General features: G+C 49.9%; 1 protein-coding gene across 2 annotated transcripts in view; it reads left to right on the top strand.

The window, feature by feature from the left end:
* Positions 1-15,199, top strand: part of DNAJA3 (DnaJ heat shock protein family (Hsp40) member A3) — a 32,011-nt gene extending 16,812 nt beyond the window's left edge. The window contains exons 6-12 of one of the 2 annotated variants that reach the window (XM_081257996.1): positions 4,328-4,475; positions 5,512-5,576; positions 7,056-7,184; positions 7,695-7,810; positions 8,569-8,666; positions 14,109-14,225; positions 14,833-15,199. In XM_081257996.1, coding sequence (XP_081114122.1) covers positions 4,328-4,475; positions 5,512-5,576; positions 7,056-7,184; positions 7,695-7,810; positions 8,569-8,666; positions 14,109-14,212 — 660 coding nt within the window. In that variant the 3' untranslated portion in view covers positions 14,213-14,225; positions 14,833-15,199. The remainder of the gene's footprint in view (positions 1-4,327; positions 4,476-5,511; positions 5,577-7,055; positions 7,185-7,694; positions 7,811-8,568; positions 8,667-14,108; positions 14,226-14,832) is intronic. The other variant, XM_081257995.1, reaches the window with a different exon arrangement.
* The last annotated feature ends 3,310 nt before the right edge of the window (positions 15,200-18,509 follow it).

Here is an 18,509-nt window from a genome sequence, read left to right as displayed (position 1 = left end):
CTGTGTAAGATAAGTCTCCCTCTCAATCTTGACTTTTAGCCATTGAGTTCCACTCTCCAGAAGCATCCTTTTGTCTTTCTGTGTGCAAGCCTGTGTGTGTGTGTGTGTGTGTGCATTTTTTCATACCAGAGATAGAATGCAATTGTTAGCACTGCTTGTACCTTGGTGTTTTGTTTCTAGTTCTCAGTATGTTTGGGAAATACTCTGCATTTATCGTGGCCTCAGTCTTTTTTTTTTTTTTTTTAATGTTTGTTTATTTGGTTGTGCCGGGTCTTAGTTGTGGCAGGCAAGCTCCTTGGTTGTGGCATGCAAACTCTTAGCTGTGGCCCGCTGGCTCCTTAATTGTGGCATGCAAACTCTTAGTTGCAGCATGCATGTGGGATCTAGTTCCCTGATCAGGGATCGAATCTGGGTCCCCTGCACTTGGAGCATGGAGTCTTATTATCCACTGCGCCACCAGGGAAGTCCCTGCCTCAGTCTTTTTATGGCCACGGTATTCCTTTATATGGACACATCACCATTTGTTTAGGCAGGCACCTGTTGCTGGATGCCTAGGTGGTTCTTATTTTTTTCATGTTATAGACAACGGATACCTTTGAATAGTGTCATTCCTCATATTCACTTTTTGAATATACAGGTATCTATTATGCGTGAAGTAGAATATCTTTTCTAAGATTTGAGAGCCATTGTTTTTTTGCATGTATTCCATCTTTTGTCTTTTTTTTTTTTTTTTTTTTTTTTTTTTTTGCTGTACGCAGGCCTCTCACTGTTGTGGCCTCTCCCGTTGCGGAGCACAGGCTCCGGAAGCACAGGCTCAGCGGCCATGGCTCACGGGCCCAGCCGCTCCACGGCATGTGGGATCCTCCTGGACCGGGGCACAAACCCGTGTCCCCTGCATCGGCAGGCGGACTCTCAACCACTGCGCCACCAGGGAAGCCCTTTTGTCCTTCTTTGTATTGAGTAATTGGTCTTTTTCTTATTCATTTGTAGAAGCCCTTTATAAATTAATTGAATTAGTCCTTTGCCAATGATTTTAGTTGTATTTGTCTTTTGACTTTGAATATATTTTTGCCTATTTGTATATAATTTTCAACAGTTGAGAATCATATGTGCAATTTTTCCCTTTTTTCATTTATTATAATGAAAGAGTTTTTCCATATCTTTGAGGTTTTTTTGTTTTGTTTTTTTTTTTGCTGTATGCAGGCCTCTCACTGCTGTGGCCTCTCCTGCTGCAGAGCACAGGCTCTGGATGCACAGGCTCAGCGGCCATGGCTCATGGGCCCAGCTGCTCCACAGTGTGTGGGATCTTCCCAGACCGGGGCACAAACCCGTGTCCCCTGCATCGGCAGGTGGACTCTCAACCACTGCGCCACCAGGGAAGCCCTGAATATTTTAAACTTTCTTTTTGATGGCTAAATAATAGTCCACTGATGGGTGTGCCCAGAGTTACCTGTAAATACTCCTACAGCTTAGTCTGAGAAAGTGAAGTTGTGCTCACATTCCTCTAGAGGGCGCTCTTGGAGTGGATGAGGATTCCTGTGGTTACAGTTTTGTGAGTTGAGTTGCTGCCACTTGTTACAGATACTTTTTATTTTATTTTTTATTTTATTTTATTTTTGGCTGTGCCAGGCGGCTTATGGGATCTTAATTCCCCAACCAGGGATTGAACCCGGGCCGTCGGCAGTGAAAGCTCCGTGTCCTAACCACTGGACCGCCAGGGAATTCCCTACAGATACTTTTTATTGATCCTAATTCCCTCTCACTTCTAAGGTCCTTTCTCCAAGGCCCTGAATTGCTGTGGCTTTCTTTTTTCACATTTCTTAGGTGAACATTGAGATAAGACAAGCTGAAGTGTATTTCTCTCAAAATGTAATGTTTGAGATTGGGAAAAAAAAATTTGTAAGACGTAGCTAAAGGATTAGTATTACTAATATGTAAAGGGCTCTTTCAGAATAATGAGAAAAAGACTAACAGCTCATTAGAAAAACAGGTCAAGGTGAGAAGAGGAAATGCAAGTGACCAGCAAATGTTTCTTGCTGGCAATCAGGGAAGTGCAGGTGGAGCCAAGGAGATGCCTGAAGTTCGCCACACATTACAGAGATGGGTTCAGGCCCTGCTGACAGGCCTGTGGGACGTGGCACTAGTGTGCACTGATGGTGGATGTGGAAACCACCCTGGCCACAGCTGCAGTGGCTCTTCACCTGCACATATGCCTCTCTCTGTGGGGATGTAGCCTATAGATCACACCTGGCAAATAGCACATGTACATGGTGTCCCTTGGAGCCTGTGTGTAATAGGAAAGGACTGCACAGCCTCAGTGACCACCAGGTCACTGAAAAATACACTGATGAGGAGTGCTCTCTGAGATTATTAAATTGTTAAAAACAAAATAGCAAAAGCCACAGAACTGTGTGCACAGTATGCTACCTGGGCTTATTGAAAACTTGTAATGCACAGATGGATGGTTTGAAATGTGTGTCTATAAAAGTAGGATACACAAGAATATCACTACAGCTGTGCATATATGGAAGGTACCTGGAATGGTTAGGGGCCAGGGGTGAGGGGGACATTTAACTTTTCACCGTACCTTCATTTTTCACTTTAGAATGTTTTTTTTTAATTAATTTATTTATTTTTGTCTGTGTTGGGTCTTCGTTGCCGCACATGGGCTTTCTCTAGTTGCGGCGAGCGGGGGCTACTTCTGTTTGTGGTGCGTGGGCTTCTCATTGCAGTGGCTTCTCTTGTTGCAGAGCACGGGCTCTAGGCACATGGGCTTCAGTAGTTGTGGTGCACGGGCTTAGTTGCTCTGCGGCATGTGGGATATTCCCGGACCAGGGCTTGAACCTGCATTGGCAGGGGGATTCTTAACCCCTACACCACCAGAGAAGTCCCTACTTTAGAATTTTGTACCATACGCACATAGGACCTTTTCAAATAAATATAGCACATAAAATTGTATTTTTTAAAAAATCTTTTTATTTATTTATTTATTTGGCTGCGTCGGGTCTTAGTTGCGGCATGCAGGATTTTTAGTTGCAGTGTGCAAACTCTTAGTTGCGGCGTGCGGGATCTAGTTCCCTGACCAAGGATCGAACCTGGGCCCCCTGCATTGGGAGTCTTAGCCATTGGACCACCAGGGAAGTACCTAGCACATAAAATTTTAAATTTAAAAAATGTTTGTCCTAGCAAGTCCACCTTTGGGAATCTGTCTTAGAAAAAAAAATTAAGACATCAGGACAGAAGGATCTATGTGAAGAGATTTTTTTCTTCACCGAAACAAAAATTAAATATTAAAATGGAAATTGAAATCTATATATATTGGTCTGGAGGAATGTTCATGATGTATGATGAAGATGAAAGGGAAAGCAAGTTGCAGAACAATAGTATAATATGTTGTCATTATAAAATTTTTACTTAAAAAGTTTTTTATGGAGAGAGAGAGAGTGAGTGAGCGAGTTGTGGGAAAGAACACCTCAAACTGAGCTACCAAGAGCTGGTCACCTTGGGAGTCAATATGAGGGGGGAGATTAATAATTTTTTTTATATATGTCTGTATCCTTTGATTTGCTATAACAACAGGTATTTGATAATTTACCAAGAAAAAAACCCCCAAGGATGTTAGGTTAAATAAAAAAGTAGCCGATTTCCAGTGCCCAGTGAGGAGCTGATGGGAGTGGCCACAAATTGTAAGGCCCCACCAGCTGTGCGAGGGGCTGGGAGCCGGGGAGGCTCCTGGAGGACTGGGGTGGGAGGGGCTGGGGGGATAGGGAAGAAGAGACCCCTGGCGGGGGAGCATGAGCAGCACCAGTGCCCGTGAGAGGAGCTGCTTGCCTCCTTGCTCCCAGGGTACCTGTGATGGGGGCTGGGGACAGTGGGGGGCCCTGGGAGACAGAGAGGCCAGTGCTGCCCCTCCCTTGGAGTGGGCAATGGCAGCTCTGGGTGGGGGTTGCATCCAGCCATCACTTTCCTCTTTCTTTCCCTGCTTTCCCAGCTGTCCCTTTTGTAATGGTGGGGTGGGGGGTACTCTTTTTAAAGCATATTTGCTCAGCTCCCAGGAGTTTCGGGAACTTCTGTAGAGAGGCAGCGTCTCATTTTTCAGCCTCATATAATCAGATTTGTGGTTTGGGATTCAGAAGTCTGTGCGCTCTAGGTCAGATTAACAGTTTGAGCTCCTGCACCTGTGTCTTTAGGCAGTATGTTTTAGTGCATGTGCACGCAACACGTGAGTCTTTGGTGAAATGTTTCTCGTGCACATTGTGGTCCCAGGACCTCGCTGTCAGGGTTTACTGGTGTCTAAGGGTCCCGTTTTTCTTCTCCTTTTTATCAGGAAACCATAAATACAGGCCCTTTTGTGATGCGCTCCACATGTCGGAGGTGTGGTGGCCGGGGCTCCATCATCACGTCTCCCTGTGTGGTGTGCAGAGGAGCAGGAGAAGCCAAGCAGAAGAAGAAGGTGGTGATCCCTGTGCCTGCCGGTGGGTCTGGGGCTCCTCCACGCGCAGGGGCTGGGAGCTGGGGCCATCGTGTCCTTGTTTCTGGAGCCCAAACTCGAGGAGGAACCAGGGTCTCCTTGCGTTTTCCTCTGCACCAGTTATCCTTAAAATCTGCACACATGTCACGTGGGGAGATGAAACCCGACGTGGCCGCTCTGCTTCTGCATGAAGGACTCCCCCATCTCCTCCATCTTCTGTCCCAAGGCCAATGTCGTCCCCACTGCCAGCCCAGCGGGCAACACCACCCCCTCCTCCTGCCCCCAGGGCCAGCTTGTGGCTGCTCTCCCTAACTGGCTCCTGTTCCTAGCCAGTTTCCACTGTGCGGTCTGATCATGTCTCTCAACCTGTTGAAGACACCGCAGTGACTCTCAGGGGCCGAGAAATGGCCTCCCCTTCCAGCCCCTGCTGGTCTCAGCCTCCCCTCCTTTTAGTCTCCCCCTCATTACCTGCCCTGCAGCTTCCTGACTTTCACGTAGCCCCTGCCTGCCAGAACAGAGCCTTTGCATACGCCATTCCCGGTGACTGAAGCTCACTGTCCACCTTCTTTTCAGTAGGTTAACTCTGTTCTCCTGGAGCTCCCAGCTCAAGTGTCACTTCCCCAGGGGAGCCTTCTGGAACCCTCCCTGTTCCTTAGATGTTCCTTTGTCTGGAGTTGTGATCTTTTCTTTCTAAGAACATGTCTCTGTTTGTAGTGATACATTCGTTAGTGTTGTTATTTGGCTAATAGCTGTCTCCCCGATTAGACTCTGAACTCACTGAGATACTAGGTGGACCTGGCAGTAAACCGATGAAATGAATAGAAGGGGCTTTTGTTCAGTTATCAATTATTGTATGTTGCACCTTTGGAAAGTTATCTTGTTTTAAGTTATACTTGTTGCTATCTTCGGTAGTTGTGTTACCTTGTTAACAAGAAACAGAAATGAGTAAGTTGGTGGGTTGTAAATGGATCTAGCATAGAAAATGCCTTGGGAGGTCCCAAAATAATCGTTCTCTTTTGAACTTTTGTTTTTACTTACAGGAGTCGAGGATGGCCAGACTGTGAGGATGCCTGTAGGAAAAAGAGAAATTTTCATCACATTCAGGGTAGGTTCTCTGTTTGCACAGCTTCTGTCAGGCCCTTGCTCTCCTGGAGAGGGTACGGCCCAGGCTTCTCATAGGAGAGGTAGGAGCTTCACAGAGTGTCTGGCCATCTGAGTTTCCAAGGTGAGCAGTGGCCACTTTGGCAGGGTGATTAAACGTGTGTTACATCAAGCTTTTGTGCTAAATGTGGAGAGAACAAAGTTTCCTCGAGGTGTTTACAAGTTGGACTCATAAAAATACAGAAAACATCTCCTTGTATTTTTTATTTATGTATCGAATTGTTCATAGGGACAATAAGTGCCAAAGCTACAGTTTTATGTACAATGTGCAGGGCAAACCCACTTTTCTGAGGTGAGGGAAACATGAGAGGAGGGGCGCCTTCTGCCAGCGATTCCACCAGACGTGTACCCGAGGAGGTGCAGTTCACAGAGGCAGGGTGTGTGACAGCCTCGTTAACAACAGTGAGACAGTGACAATAGCCTGCTGTCCTTGGAGAGGAGAATGGTGAGTGGTCTGCGCTGTGGGCCTAGGGCACCTCAGAGCAGGAGGCTCGCGCTACACGTGTCAGCATGAGACGTCCTGGGACTTCTCAGTTACAAACAGGGAGAGAGCAGGTTGCAGGACGAGGGAAGGAGGTCATCTGTGTAAAATTTTAAACCATGTGAGGTGGTGTTATGTATTGTTTAGGGACATGTAAACATGTAGGAAAAGTAAGCAGATGCTTGTAGGAATGACACCTACTAGATTGGCCTGGTTACTCTGGAGGGGTGAGCTGGAGGTGGGGAGAAGTCACCTGTGTCCTAATGTTCTGTTACCTAAGCTGGGTTGTGGAAACACCGTGTGTTATTTACTTTGCTGGTTTACGTATATGTGAAATATTTTATAATTTAAAACAAAGAAAAAAATAATGTAAAGGGTGAGTCTTCTAGACTGAGAAATCGAAGACAAAGGCAGCGGGCTGGAAGCCAATCTATAAGGAAGGTTTGGTAGAGAATTCATATTGTTCGCAGCTGATAATAGAGAAGAAAAAAAGAAGAAATCACTGGAAGGCAAAGAATGTCTTTGACACACAAAAAATAGTGCTTATACAATCAGAATAATTCCAGTGTTGCCAGTCTGACTTGAAGGTAGTTTGTACCAAATGACTCTTTGGAAAGTAAACCGTTTTCGCCTTTGTAGATTGTATCAGTCTGTGTTTCTTTATACTTTCCAATAAAGAAAGATTTTTATTTTTTTAATGTTCAGAAGCTGATTTTACTTTTTTACTTCCCTGAACAATTGAACAGCTTGATCTGAGATGACACTCTTGCGTTGCAGTGAAGTAGGAACCTCCCCTGTAACTCCCAGAGCCTGGGGCTGTGGTTGCTTTGGTGAAAGTACATTCTCTCCCTGATGCTGTGCTCTGAGCTGCTGAGATATGTCTGTTGCCCGCTCTCCAGAACGACTTCTCTGAGCGTAACCCCCTCTCGTGCTTGGCTGTAGGTGCAGAAAAGCCCTGTGTTCCGGAGGGACGGCGCAGACATCCACTCCGACCTCTTCATTTCCATAGCTCAGGCCATTCTGGGAGGCACCGCCAGAGCTCAGGGCCTGTACGAGACCATCAATGTGATGGTAAGAGGGCAAGCGTGGCCTCACCACCCTTGTATTTCCTTGTTCTTTTTTTCTGAAACGGGAAATGGCTGAGAAGTGGTTGGAACCTGGGAACAGCCAGCCTGTCGGGGATTTGAGGAGACAATCTGGGTGTGGGGGGGAAGGAGGAGTGTTGGCCGTGCCTTGGGTGTGACTTGGCAGGGAAGGCAGCTCCCGGGCCATGTCCACTGCTGCCGGGCCGGGGAGCGGCCTCAGTGGTGCCCCAGTTGGCTCTGCCACCTCCCAGGTCTCGCTCCCCATGCTCCCTCAGTCTTGCTCTGGGCTCGCCGCCCCAGACTCCCTGCCCTCAAGGCCATCACAAGCTCTGCTCGGGTTGGACCTGGCTTAGCCAGTTTCCGTGTGGTGTCTGGTGGGTTTGGTCTAGAAACCTGAATGGAGTTCTTTTCGGGAATAAGATGGTCTTCACATAGTGAAATGTTTTCATTTGGGCAACTGGAAACCAAGGAAAACCAGAGATTCCTTTCTTTATAGATTCCCCCTGGGACTCAGTCAGACCAGAAGATTCGCATGAGCGGGAAAGGCATCCCCCGGATTAACAGCTATGGCTATGGAGATCACTACATTCACATCAAGATCAGAGTTCCAAAGTAAGCGCTGCTCAGCTGTGGCGAGGCCCGCCCGATCTCTGCAGCTTTCAGCACTGGGCAGGAGCCGCTTGAGGGCTTCTTACCTGCTGAGTTGGTGCTGAGCGGCATGGTGGTTCAGCACCGAGCCCAACTGCCCGGCCTGTGTGACTCTGCTGCCATAAGCGCTGAGGCTTAGGCGGGTTACTTCTCCCTCTAAGTCAAGTGTATCCTGCCTGGGCACTCCTGAAAGTAGATGTAATACAAAAGCTCGACCTCGTTGAGTTGCTGGAAGATTAAAGGAATAACCCATAGGGAATGCTTAGCTATTGCTGCTGCTGTTGATTTTGTTATTATTGTTCTCAGGTTGCCTGCCATCTGGTGGGAGAGACCTATAACCAGATAGTTGTGGGTGATGTCCGTGGTGTCTGGGAGAAAAGTCCAATCAGGGAGCCGTGGGCATCCGGAGCAGGGCATGCCAGACTCCGCTTGGGAGGACTGGGTTTCCAGCCCTCTCTTTAATTACATCATTTCCATTTTGTTCCCCCCTGTAAACTATTTAGCATAGCCACAATGGCAGTTGTTTAGAACAAGTTAGGGTAGTTCAGGAGGTTTATTTTACGGAAGCTTTGAGGGCGTGGGCTCTTGGGTTCAGGGTGTGTCCTGTGCCTGGGTTGCGGGTCTCGCATTTCCCACACGCTGCGTGGGGACTGGCCACGTCCACGTCCTTTAAAGAGCTGCCCAGAGGAAGCACTCTGACACTGACTGTGCTCGGTCCACAGGAGACTGACAAGCCGGCAGCAGAGCCTGATTCTGAGCTATGCTGAGGATGAGACCGACGTGGAGGGGACAGTGAATGGCGTCACCAACACAAGCACTGGTAAGGTGGCCCAGCGACCTGTGGGAGCCCCCAGCCCCTCGGAGGGTGGACGGTTCAGCAGCGTGTTGGGGTTTCCACTTGGGCAGAGCAGAGTAGAAAGAGGGGAGCTGAGGGCTAGGAACGGCGGGGGCAGCTGCGCTCCAGAGTAAAGCTGCTCCCCCTTCCTCTGCACCTGTGCTGCTTGCCGAGGTTAGCGAGTTCCACGATGCTTCCTGCCAGGTAGCAGCTGTGTGTCTCAGAGGGCTGCTCTCCTGAGTTCTATCCTTGGTTCTGCCACTTGCCTTGTGACCTTGGGCACATCCCTACCTGAGATCACCTTGTAACCACTAAAGGAGAAGATGGGTTGGGAGGCTTAATGCATTCCTCTCCCAGAAAGCTTGTCCAGGATTTCAGAGTGTCCTGTAAACAACAGCTACTACAGCAATGAAGGACCGTGGTCACATTACCCCAAATCTGCCTGTTCATAGCGGGCCTAAATTCTGAATTCCTAGGGCAATGAAAAACAAAACACCTTATTTACCCTGAGCTTAAACATCATAGGCCCTCTGTAGAGTGGAGTTAAATATTGGTGATTTGATACCAAAATGCCCACAGGCAGAAGCTTTGGCCACGGGAACTTCGGCCACAGCCCTCCTCCCATGGGATGGGGGTGCTCTGCTGAGAAAACGCTGTTCTCTATCGGTTGGGCCTCTGCTGGGGCCGGGACAGGCCGTGCCAAGGGTGAATTGGCTTCAGCTGCCCAACATGTTGCCTCCTCTTTGCATCATTTTGTTTTTGTCTGGGTCCTGGATCTGCCTCTCACCTTCTCAGAGATTGAATGGCATTAGATCAGTGTATGGTCATTCAGGGCAGGTGATCGGAGCGGGGCGTGGGGGCTTGGTCTTGTAGCCCCTGGGTAGGGGTGGGGGTCCCAGCAGCAGTAGCCTTTGCGTGGACTCGGCTGAGCTCCTGTTTTGTTTTTGTTTTTTGTGTTTTTTTGGCTGTGCCACGTGGCATATGGGTTCTGAGTTACCAGATCAGGGATCGAACCTGCACCCTCTGCATTGGAAGCGTGGAGTCTCAACCCCTGGACTGCCAGGGAGGTCCCCTGAGTTCCTGTTAAGTCTAGGGGACCAAGTCCTCTGTGAAAAAGCAGCTGCCACAAATCCTGTCTGTGGCCAACTAGGCACCAAGTGGGCACTTATTTTAGTGGTTTGGTTCATAGACTTTTTCCATATTTTCTGTTACTATCCCTTGAACTAAAAGGAAGTGGGAATGGTTGTTCCATGTAACTCTACTTATGCACCTCTAGCTTCTTCCTGAGTCCCAAATATTTCCGCAGTCATGGAGCATGTGAGATTTGTTCTGCAGCCAGTTCTCAGCTGTGCCCCCTCCCACATTGGGAACTTGAGGTCCACCTGGGCCTTGTTCACTATATTTGAATGTCAGGTATTAGTCATCACCAGTTGTTGTCTTCAGTCCCTTTCTGAGAGCTTAAATTGGGAGTCGATCATGTAGTCAGCTTATGAGTGTTCTTAGAACCGTCATTACTTTCATGGTTCTTTGTCCTGTTAGCTCATTCCCTGTCCCCTTGTTCAGCCAGGATTTATTGAAACGCTCCTGTGTGCCAGACACTTCGCCAGTTCTTCCTTTAAATGTCTATTGACATAATTTTGCTGAGTATAGGGTAACTTTAACATAGGCATTGGATGCATTTGTGAAAAGTGTTTATAAAGTAAAATGAGTATGCCAAATTATTATTTTTTCCACTTCTGTTGTCATTTCAGAATTGTATTCCAGTGGGAAATTTGGCTGCCAGGCATAATTCTTTAAAAGGCATTTAAGAATCTTAGTAATGGCTTCAAAGAATGCATTGTCAGTCAGTCTGCTACCTGGATGTGGTTAAGCCTCTTGTTACACTGTGAAGAAAGTTACCTTTGCAGTCCACGTGTGAAAACACACCAGTGTACAAAATTCCCCTCCTGTCAACTTCCTTAAGGTGACTCCTATTTATTTAAGTAGAGCCTGAATCTCTTTTATTAAAGTTTTACTAGAAGCAGTTGCTTGCAGTCATCAGTGGTTCTTGGGCTAAAGTGTCACTTCTTAATAGTCTCTAAGTGAGATAGTCATCGGAGACTGTCACTGCAGATACAAACGGATTCCTGGGTGTCTTTGCTTTCATTACGGGAAGGCATTTGGAATAGTTACAATTATGTAGGAAACTGACCTAAAGTTTTTGGTGGGTTTAGTATCCCTTGTTTACTTTTGTTCCCTAAAGCCCCTGCTGAAAACCTTAATGTCTGACCCTGGCTTCATTCCCAGTCTGTGAAGCAGGAGACCATAGTGAGCTTGGGACCCTTAGTGCTCTCGGGGGCCTGGGGTGCTCTGAGGTTACCACATGGTCTTTTGGGTTTAGAGACAGTGTGGCTCATTGTTTGTGTTTCTGGATCATCATTAATTCCTGTGACAACCCACATACGTACAGTTAGCTGTCATGTAGGAGCCTGTTCCATAGCTCGTTATTTGGGGATCCCACTGCGTTCTCTTTTCTGACAAGCGGACAGTTGACTATAGAGCCCCTTTATCTAGGCAGAGTGGAGGCAAGAGGAAGATGAGGGAAAAGACATTTTAGTGGAATGAGGGGTGCTCCACTGGCTCAGTCTGTGCGTGTATAGACGGCTCAGGGAGTCAAGCTGTGAGTGTAGACCTGTACCTCTACCTGTAGGGTGGGTCCAGTTCTCAGAAGTCATCCTGGAGTCCTGTTGGCTTCTGTTTCTTCACACAGATGGTCATTGAGCATTTGCCACGTGATAAGAAGCAATGCACAGAGAGACAGGGTCCCTGCCCCATCCAGCTTAAAGTGTGAGCGGGGAGGACAGGGCAAGCACTGAACCCCCAAATAAGCGTTAGACCTTGCTTATAACACTAGGGGTTTGTGACTGTGGAGAAAGGTGGTACACATTCCCAGAATGAATGTTATCTGGTTATTCTTCATTTTGTAAAGAGCCATCAAACACTTATGCCTGGGAATCGCTGCCTGTAAGCTGGGAGCGTGTCCTCTTTGAATCCCCTGCACGTGCACAGCGCCTGTTAGCTGAGTTTATTTGAATTCATTTTCCTTCTGAGGGATGGAAACGTAACCCCTGCTCGGGCAAGCTGCGTGTGGTCTGATAGAGGAGTCCTGTGCCTCGGGTCCGACCTCTGCCTGAGGTTGGCTGAGCAGCCCCTCCGCTCTGGTCACCTCCTGAAGGCGCGGACTGGAAACGCTCATGCAGTGCCTGTGCAGCTGGAGGGATCATGGGCATTTCCTGTTTATCCTAAGTGCAGGAATCATGTGCCAGCTTGTATCCTGTAATGAGACCAGAAGGCATCTGAGTGCTCAGGACATCCTGTAAGGACACGTCCCTCCTCCCATGGGCCAGAAAAGCGATGTAGGTATAGACTGCATCATCCGTGTGCAGAGGCTCACAGTTTATCCCTGACTTTCGGTTCAGAATTTTAAATTCAGTGTTTAAATCCTCTGATGTCCCTGTCAGTAAGCCTTATTCCTGAAGGAGCCCACATTTAAAATAGAGATAAGAATGTGTTCTGGTGGCAGGGGGTGAGAATTTCCAGGTGTGTCTGTGTTCTGTTTTATTTTTTGGTTTTGAATCATTAACCCGCTAACTAGGTATTTATTCTGGCTCTCCCAGACTTTGGCCAAACGCTGTGGCCCCGGGGCATGACTGCAGGGACAGCAGAGTGGGGGTGGGGGTGATGGTGGTCACTGAGTGTTTCTGTGCCCCATTGTGACTAATAGTTAAGAGCTTGGGTTCTGCTATCAAATGATTCAAGTCCCAGCTCTGCCATTTTTAGCTATAAAGCCTTAGGCAAATTTCTTCACTTCTGAGCCTCAGTTGCCTCATCTATAAATTGGGGATAATAGTAGCATCTACTTCATAGGGTTCTTCTGTGATTAAATGAGATCATGTGGATAAAGCATTTGGCATGATACCTGGCACATGTTAAAAGCTCCATCAGCAGCAGTAACTCATAGTGTGAGACACACACACGTGCACACACACACAGACTTGCTGTCCCCTCACCAAGGACATAACAAAATTCAGTACTTTTGCCTTGCCTTGCCTTGTCCGAGGAGGCCCAGGAAATTTCTGGTTTGTGGATTCCTTTGTGTTAGGAGAGTCCTTTTTTGTTACTTAAGTCTTTTATGTAAGAAAAGGGGGCATGAAGGACTGAAGGAGGGCACACCTGGCCTTGTAACCTGTGGCCGTGGATGCCTCTCCCAGGGGCCTGCCGCCGTGATTGTGCAGTGCCCGGGTCCTCACCTGGGGAGCCCTGGGCATTGGGCTTTTGTGGTTGCTCAGACCTCTGTCAGCACATTCTTGTTTGGGGCCACCGCTGTCTCTCTGAGGACATTCCTGACTTAGGAGAGCACGTCAGGTCCAGAGGATGGCCCCGGGGGCTGTACCCAGGACAACCTGCCCCACCCCTGCTGGGGCCCTGTTGCTCAGAGCTTTGGGCCTCTCACCAACAAAGGCGTCTTAGACTGAGATCTTGGAGACGTGACCATTTTGTACCCTCTACGCGCTGTACTTGATGTACCTCTCCTAACATGTTGAGATGTGCTAATTCTCCTAGCACAATGAAAAATATTGAGTACAGTCCAGCTCATAACAAGTTGGCCCTCTGCCTCGTGGTTGGCAGGTCTTTAAAACGATGTGTTTGTGCAGCAGAATTGCTCTCAGTGGGCCCTGATCAGCTTCCCTTTATCTGGAGCATTTGGAGCCAGATGCTTGCCCAGTGACACACAGGGTCTTCGGCTGCCATTGTCATAGATGAGAAGTGCGCATGTCCTGGGATCCCCAGGTGTCCCAGAGACGGTTTGTGCGCACCGACGGGCTGTGGAAGCTGGTCGGTTGGTCTTGGTGCATGTTCTTCACTTCTCAGAGCCGGTGAGTGAGAGCCTGGACTTTGGCGTCTCACTGCTTGGGTCTCATCTCTGGCCTCCTGCCTGCTTACCGGCTCTGTGACCTCGGGCATGCCACCTAACCCCTTTGTGCCTCTCGTTTTTGTTTTTTTCATCTGTGGAATTTACCTGTAAGGTTAGCCTAAGGATTGAACGAGCTAATGTGGATGCCATGTGGCCTGGCCCAGAAGACATCTGGCACTTGGCTGTATTTCTATTACGGTTGTTAAGGTAGAGACAGCTCCTTTTTGTCCCTTTCTATTTCTTGTCTTCCTCTCGAGGGCCAGTGACTCGAGGAGCAGTTGGGATGCTCCGAAGTGCTGAGTCATCTGACAGGCGGGGCAGCCCTGGCCAACCGGGGTGCAGCCCCCTCTCCTCTCCGGGTGGCACTTGGTGGCTCCTTCAGTGGTGAGCCCTGGGTAGCCAGGCGGGGCCTGCGATGGGACACATGGAGGTGTGCGCCCTTGACCCCAGTTCTCTCTGCTGTTTGTGCCCAGGTGGCAGCACCATGGATAGCTCCGCAGGAGGCAAGGCTAGGCCTGAGGCTGGGGAGGACAAGGAGGGACTCCTTTCCAAACTTAAGAAAATGTTTACCTCCTGATATCCCAGCCGAGGTAGGAAAACCCCTGAGGTTCCTCCCCTTTTCGTTCCCCTCTGTGAACTAATCCGTTTTCTGTCACTTTAACCAGTATCGTCCCCCCACACCCAGAGTTGAAGAGGTTCCAGTCTCAGGCGTGGTGTGTCTGGCTCCCCTCAGAGCCAAGCCTCAGCCCGTGGGGAGTCAGCCGGTAGTGCAGGGCCGAACCGCAGATAGTAGCCGCTTCTGCGGCTCCACTTCCTGGAGAGGTTGCTGCCTCCCAGCCCTCCTTCCACCAGCTCCTGGGGGCTCTGCGTCCTGCCGTGGTGAGGACCAGTTTGCCCACGGTCACAGAGGGCAAGTCATAGCAGAGCCAGGCCTAGAACTCAGATCTCCCCAGTCCCCGCCCTGTCCTGCCTGGGAGGCATGGGGAGGTGTCAACCTTGGTTAGGGCTGGGGTGGGGGGCACTGCCAGGAGTCCTGCTTGCTCACTGTGGTGTCTCGGGACTCACTTTTTACTTGTGCTGGTCCCTGGTGGCTGGGGCTCCTGGTGCAGCTCCTTCCCAGGGATGACAGAAGCTCACCAACAGGGCGTGTTCTTCCTGCGATGCCAGTGAAACGTAACTGTTTGTGTCTTGGCTCAGGAAAACGGTCCACTGGAAACTAGCCCGGGAGCAGCAGCCCCTCCTTGTGGCCAGGGCATCTCAGATGCAGGAGGATACCACACAGCAGCACCGAGCCCCTGCCTGCAGAGGCCCTCTAGACCACCTTGGAAACAGCAAAATCATGTGACAATGCACCTCTCCATGGAAGGGTCATGGTGGACAGCCCCTGGGCAGTAAGGCACGGCAGGTCTAAGGGCTGGTAGTTTCCTATCCATGGGTAGGTAACTTGGCCTCTTCTGGCTCTGGCAGAGTCAGACAGCTGGACATTTCTTGCAGAGCTAAAACTCTGATTTGGAATCGAATGTGGTTAAAGAATTAAAGGCCATGCTTACAGCTTAAAAATGAAGCCTTAAGCTGCACCGAGTTGTGAAGTGATTAATTTCCCTCTCAGCAAACCTCTGGGAGGTTCCAGAATGAGTCTTTCCTGACAGAGTTGTCTTTTCCAGGAACCTGGGGCATGCACGCCCCACTGGTGTCATCCACCCCTCAGCAGGGGCATCCCCTGCTAGAGTTTGTTTTAATTCCAAAAGGTACCAAACAGCTGGAACATGGGGGCCTTGGGGGCCCGGGGTGACACATATGAAGACAGTCCCTGGAGATGCTACTCTTGATCACATGGGCCATGATCTCTGTCAGGATGGATAGTCCTTCCTCCCACCCCACTTGGGGTGGCCCCTTGTCCCCTGACGGTTGAGTTGTGTTGTTCTAAGCCGGGTGTGAGTGGAGCTCCTGCCCTTCTGCTGGACCACAGCCAGCCGTGGCCTGGGGCCGACTGACGGCCTATTAACCCGGAGCCCTGCCCTGCTCCCTGCCAGGGCCTTGGTTCTCACCACTCACAGTTGACCTCTGTTTTCAGAAGTGTGTTTAAATTATTCAGTGCTAAGAATAATATCAGTCTTTTTCTGATAAACGTTTGTTCAGAAAAGGAGAGCACAGTCTCAGCAGTTGAAGGTTCTCCACCATCCAGCCAGAGCAAAACACTGTTTCCCCAGCCTTGGCTCGTAGGATGTGTGGGTTCCATTGTGTTTCCAGATCCCCCCGCTGTGGTAAGACAGGTTAATGGAGAACACTTCTGATTAGTTCCCTTTCTGTTTTCCTTCATAATTTACTAAAATAAAGCATCTACTAGTGTCTGCTCTAGGAATGTAAAATGATTCTGTATCAATGTAAATAAGATTATCTACTACAAAGAGATATTTAAAACTTAAATTGTCGTCATTTCTTCTTTGAAAGAGTTCAGACAGCTTTCTGCAGGTGGCCCAGCAGGGGGTTACTGGTGGTCACCTGCCAGTCAGGCCACCCCACGTCTCTGCTGGCCTTCCTGGGACGGCTGGAGGTGGCTGTCCTAGTCCTTGGAGTCACGTGCGCCAAGCGACGGGTGGCGCTCTGACAGGCGCTGACCCTCTCCAGCCCAGATCCCAGAGGGGGGGAGGGTGCTGATCTGACGAATGTTCTAGGGTTTGGCATGTAGCTTTTTCTTTGGGAGCCTGCGATTTGAGAGATGTACAGTGTGGCCTACTTAGGTCCCTACACGTCACCACCTCCCTCACTAGATTTTTTTTTCCTCCATTATTTTCAGAGGAATCTTAAGGTATTTTTTTGTGTTGCAGTGTTAGTCCGGGCTGTCTCACAAAAGCCCAGGTGCCGTCGTGGCTGGAGTGGGCCCCGAGCACATAGCTCTGCCCCGCTCTGGGTTCTGAGCTGAGCAGGTTGAGGTGTGAGGGCACTTGCTGGGTTGGGTGAAGAGGCTGGGAATACCTGTTGGGTGAGAAAGGGGCTCAGTGACTTCCTGCCAATTTCCAAATTTGTCCTTCATTGAACAGAAGTTTATCAAGCGCCTGCTGTGGACTCAGTATGGGCCTGGAAGGATCCTAGACCCCGGGGTACGGCGGTGGGGAGCTAGATGGTTTCTCTCATGATAGCTTAGGTTTTCTTCCTGGAGAAGCCAACTGAAGTCCCACTCATGGCCTGTCTTCTGAAAGCAGAAGCCTAGACTTTGAAAGGGAAAAGTGGATTTTCTTTCTAGCGAGACATCTTCATTGCTGTACTGAGGCGTCCTTCCCTCAGATGGTCAGAAGGTGGCGGGGCAACATCTGTAGAATCAAGCCCCACTCAAGGCCTGGACTGGATTTGGTTTATTCCCACAGCTGGATCCTGAGACGTGTCTCCAGACAACTTTGCAGCCCGAGGTGGGGCTGGAGCGTGAGGTGAGGTATTTAAAAATACAAAAGAGTATCTCCAGGTCCCTGAGCCTCTGGGGATCGAGAGGAGGAGAGGTAGATGGTGTGAGCATTTGCTGAAATGTTTGGAGCGTGGACAAGGGAAGGCACTGGAGGCTCACAAGGCCTGACCATATGGGCCCAGGGGAGTCAGACACTGCTTCGCACAAATGCCCTCACGTTGCCTTCACAACAGCCTGGCCAGGGGGCACCGGGTGAGCAAACAGACCCGAGAGGCTCGGCGACGTGTCCATGGCCTGCTGCTTGTGGATGAGGAGCGGCTGGAGCCTGGCATCAGCTCCCTGCAGTTCGCCCTGGACCTGGACCCGGACCTGGCACAGCAGGCTCTCCCCAGGCTTGGTACTGGCCAAGGGCTGCTCCAGGATCTTGGCACGGTGAGTGACAGCCCCAGCAGGTGAGTTTCCCACACAGGGGCCTGGGGGACTTGGGCATCACAGGGCTGGACACAGATGACCTCTCATGTTCTCTTGCTGATACGGGTGGGCTTGGAAGCCCATGTCATCACATCCTTTTCCTCCTAACCTGCCTGGGAGGCTGCTCCCCTCAGACCGCAAGCTGTCCCTGTCCCAGTCCCACTACAGTGGGCCCCTCCTCCAGTGTGCCTCATTCCTCCTGCTCTCTGCAGCCCTATGTCAATCTGCAGTCATTCTGCAGATTTGTATCTGGCTCTCCTGCTAAACCAGGCTCAAGGCAGGGCGCATACTTTTCTGGTGAACATTGTATTTAGGGCCCAGCTTACACTGGTAGGTTGTCAAAGAAGTGCTTTTTCAGTGACTCAGTTAATGAACGGATCGAATGAGTTTGGCTGCCCTGCTCCCCTTTCAATGCCTCTGCGGGTCCTGAGGCTGAGGCGGGGTAGTACAGACGCTGGTGGAGGTTTCACAAGTCCACGGAGACACTGGTTAGCCCGCCGGCTGTGTCCTCTGGGCCTTCATTTCTCTTCTCTAAAGCGAGCAGGAGAGGGAAACCGTCCAAATGCCTGGGGAGCTCAACCCGCCAAGCAGGGCTGCGTGGTTATTTCCCTGGTTTCCCTTCCCAGCCTTTGCTGTGGGCGGCGTCACCTTTTCTCAGCAGTGTCCAAGTCTTATATGACCTGGGGTCCACAGAACTGCCACGTTCCTTCAAGGGTTTCTTTCCAGCCTGTTTTGCGATCACCCACATCTCGAGGCCTCTGCACCTGGGGGCCCAGGAGGCAGGAAAAGAGAGGGGGAGAAGGGGCCGGTCTTCCTGCCCTAAAACTCAAAGAAGGAACACGTGGGTGGCTGCACTCACGTTCTGGAGAGGAATGGCGTGTGTGCAGGGGTGTCTTAACGTTGCTCCTGGCTGGCGGGGGTGGGAGTGGGGTCCTCAGCCCCCCCACTTGACTGGGTCCCCCACCACTTTATGCTTCCTGTTGGAACTTTCATGTCCTCAGGC

The sequence above is a fragment of the Mesoplodon bidens genome (genome assembly GCF_964165515.1).
Source record: "Mesoplodon bidens genome assembly, chromosome: 15".
Classification (NCBI taxonomy): domain Eukaryota; kingdom Metazoa; phylum Chordata; class Mammalia; order Artiodactyla; family Ziphiidae; genus Mesoplodon; species Mesoplodon bidens.
The sequence above is the reverse complement of the archived record's forward strand: the minus strand, read 5'-3'. Positions and strand labels throughout refer to the sequence as shown.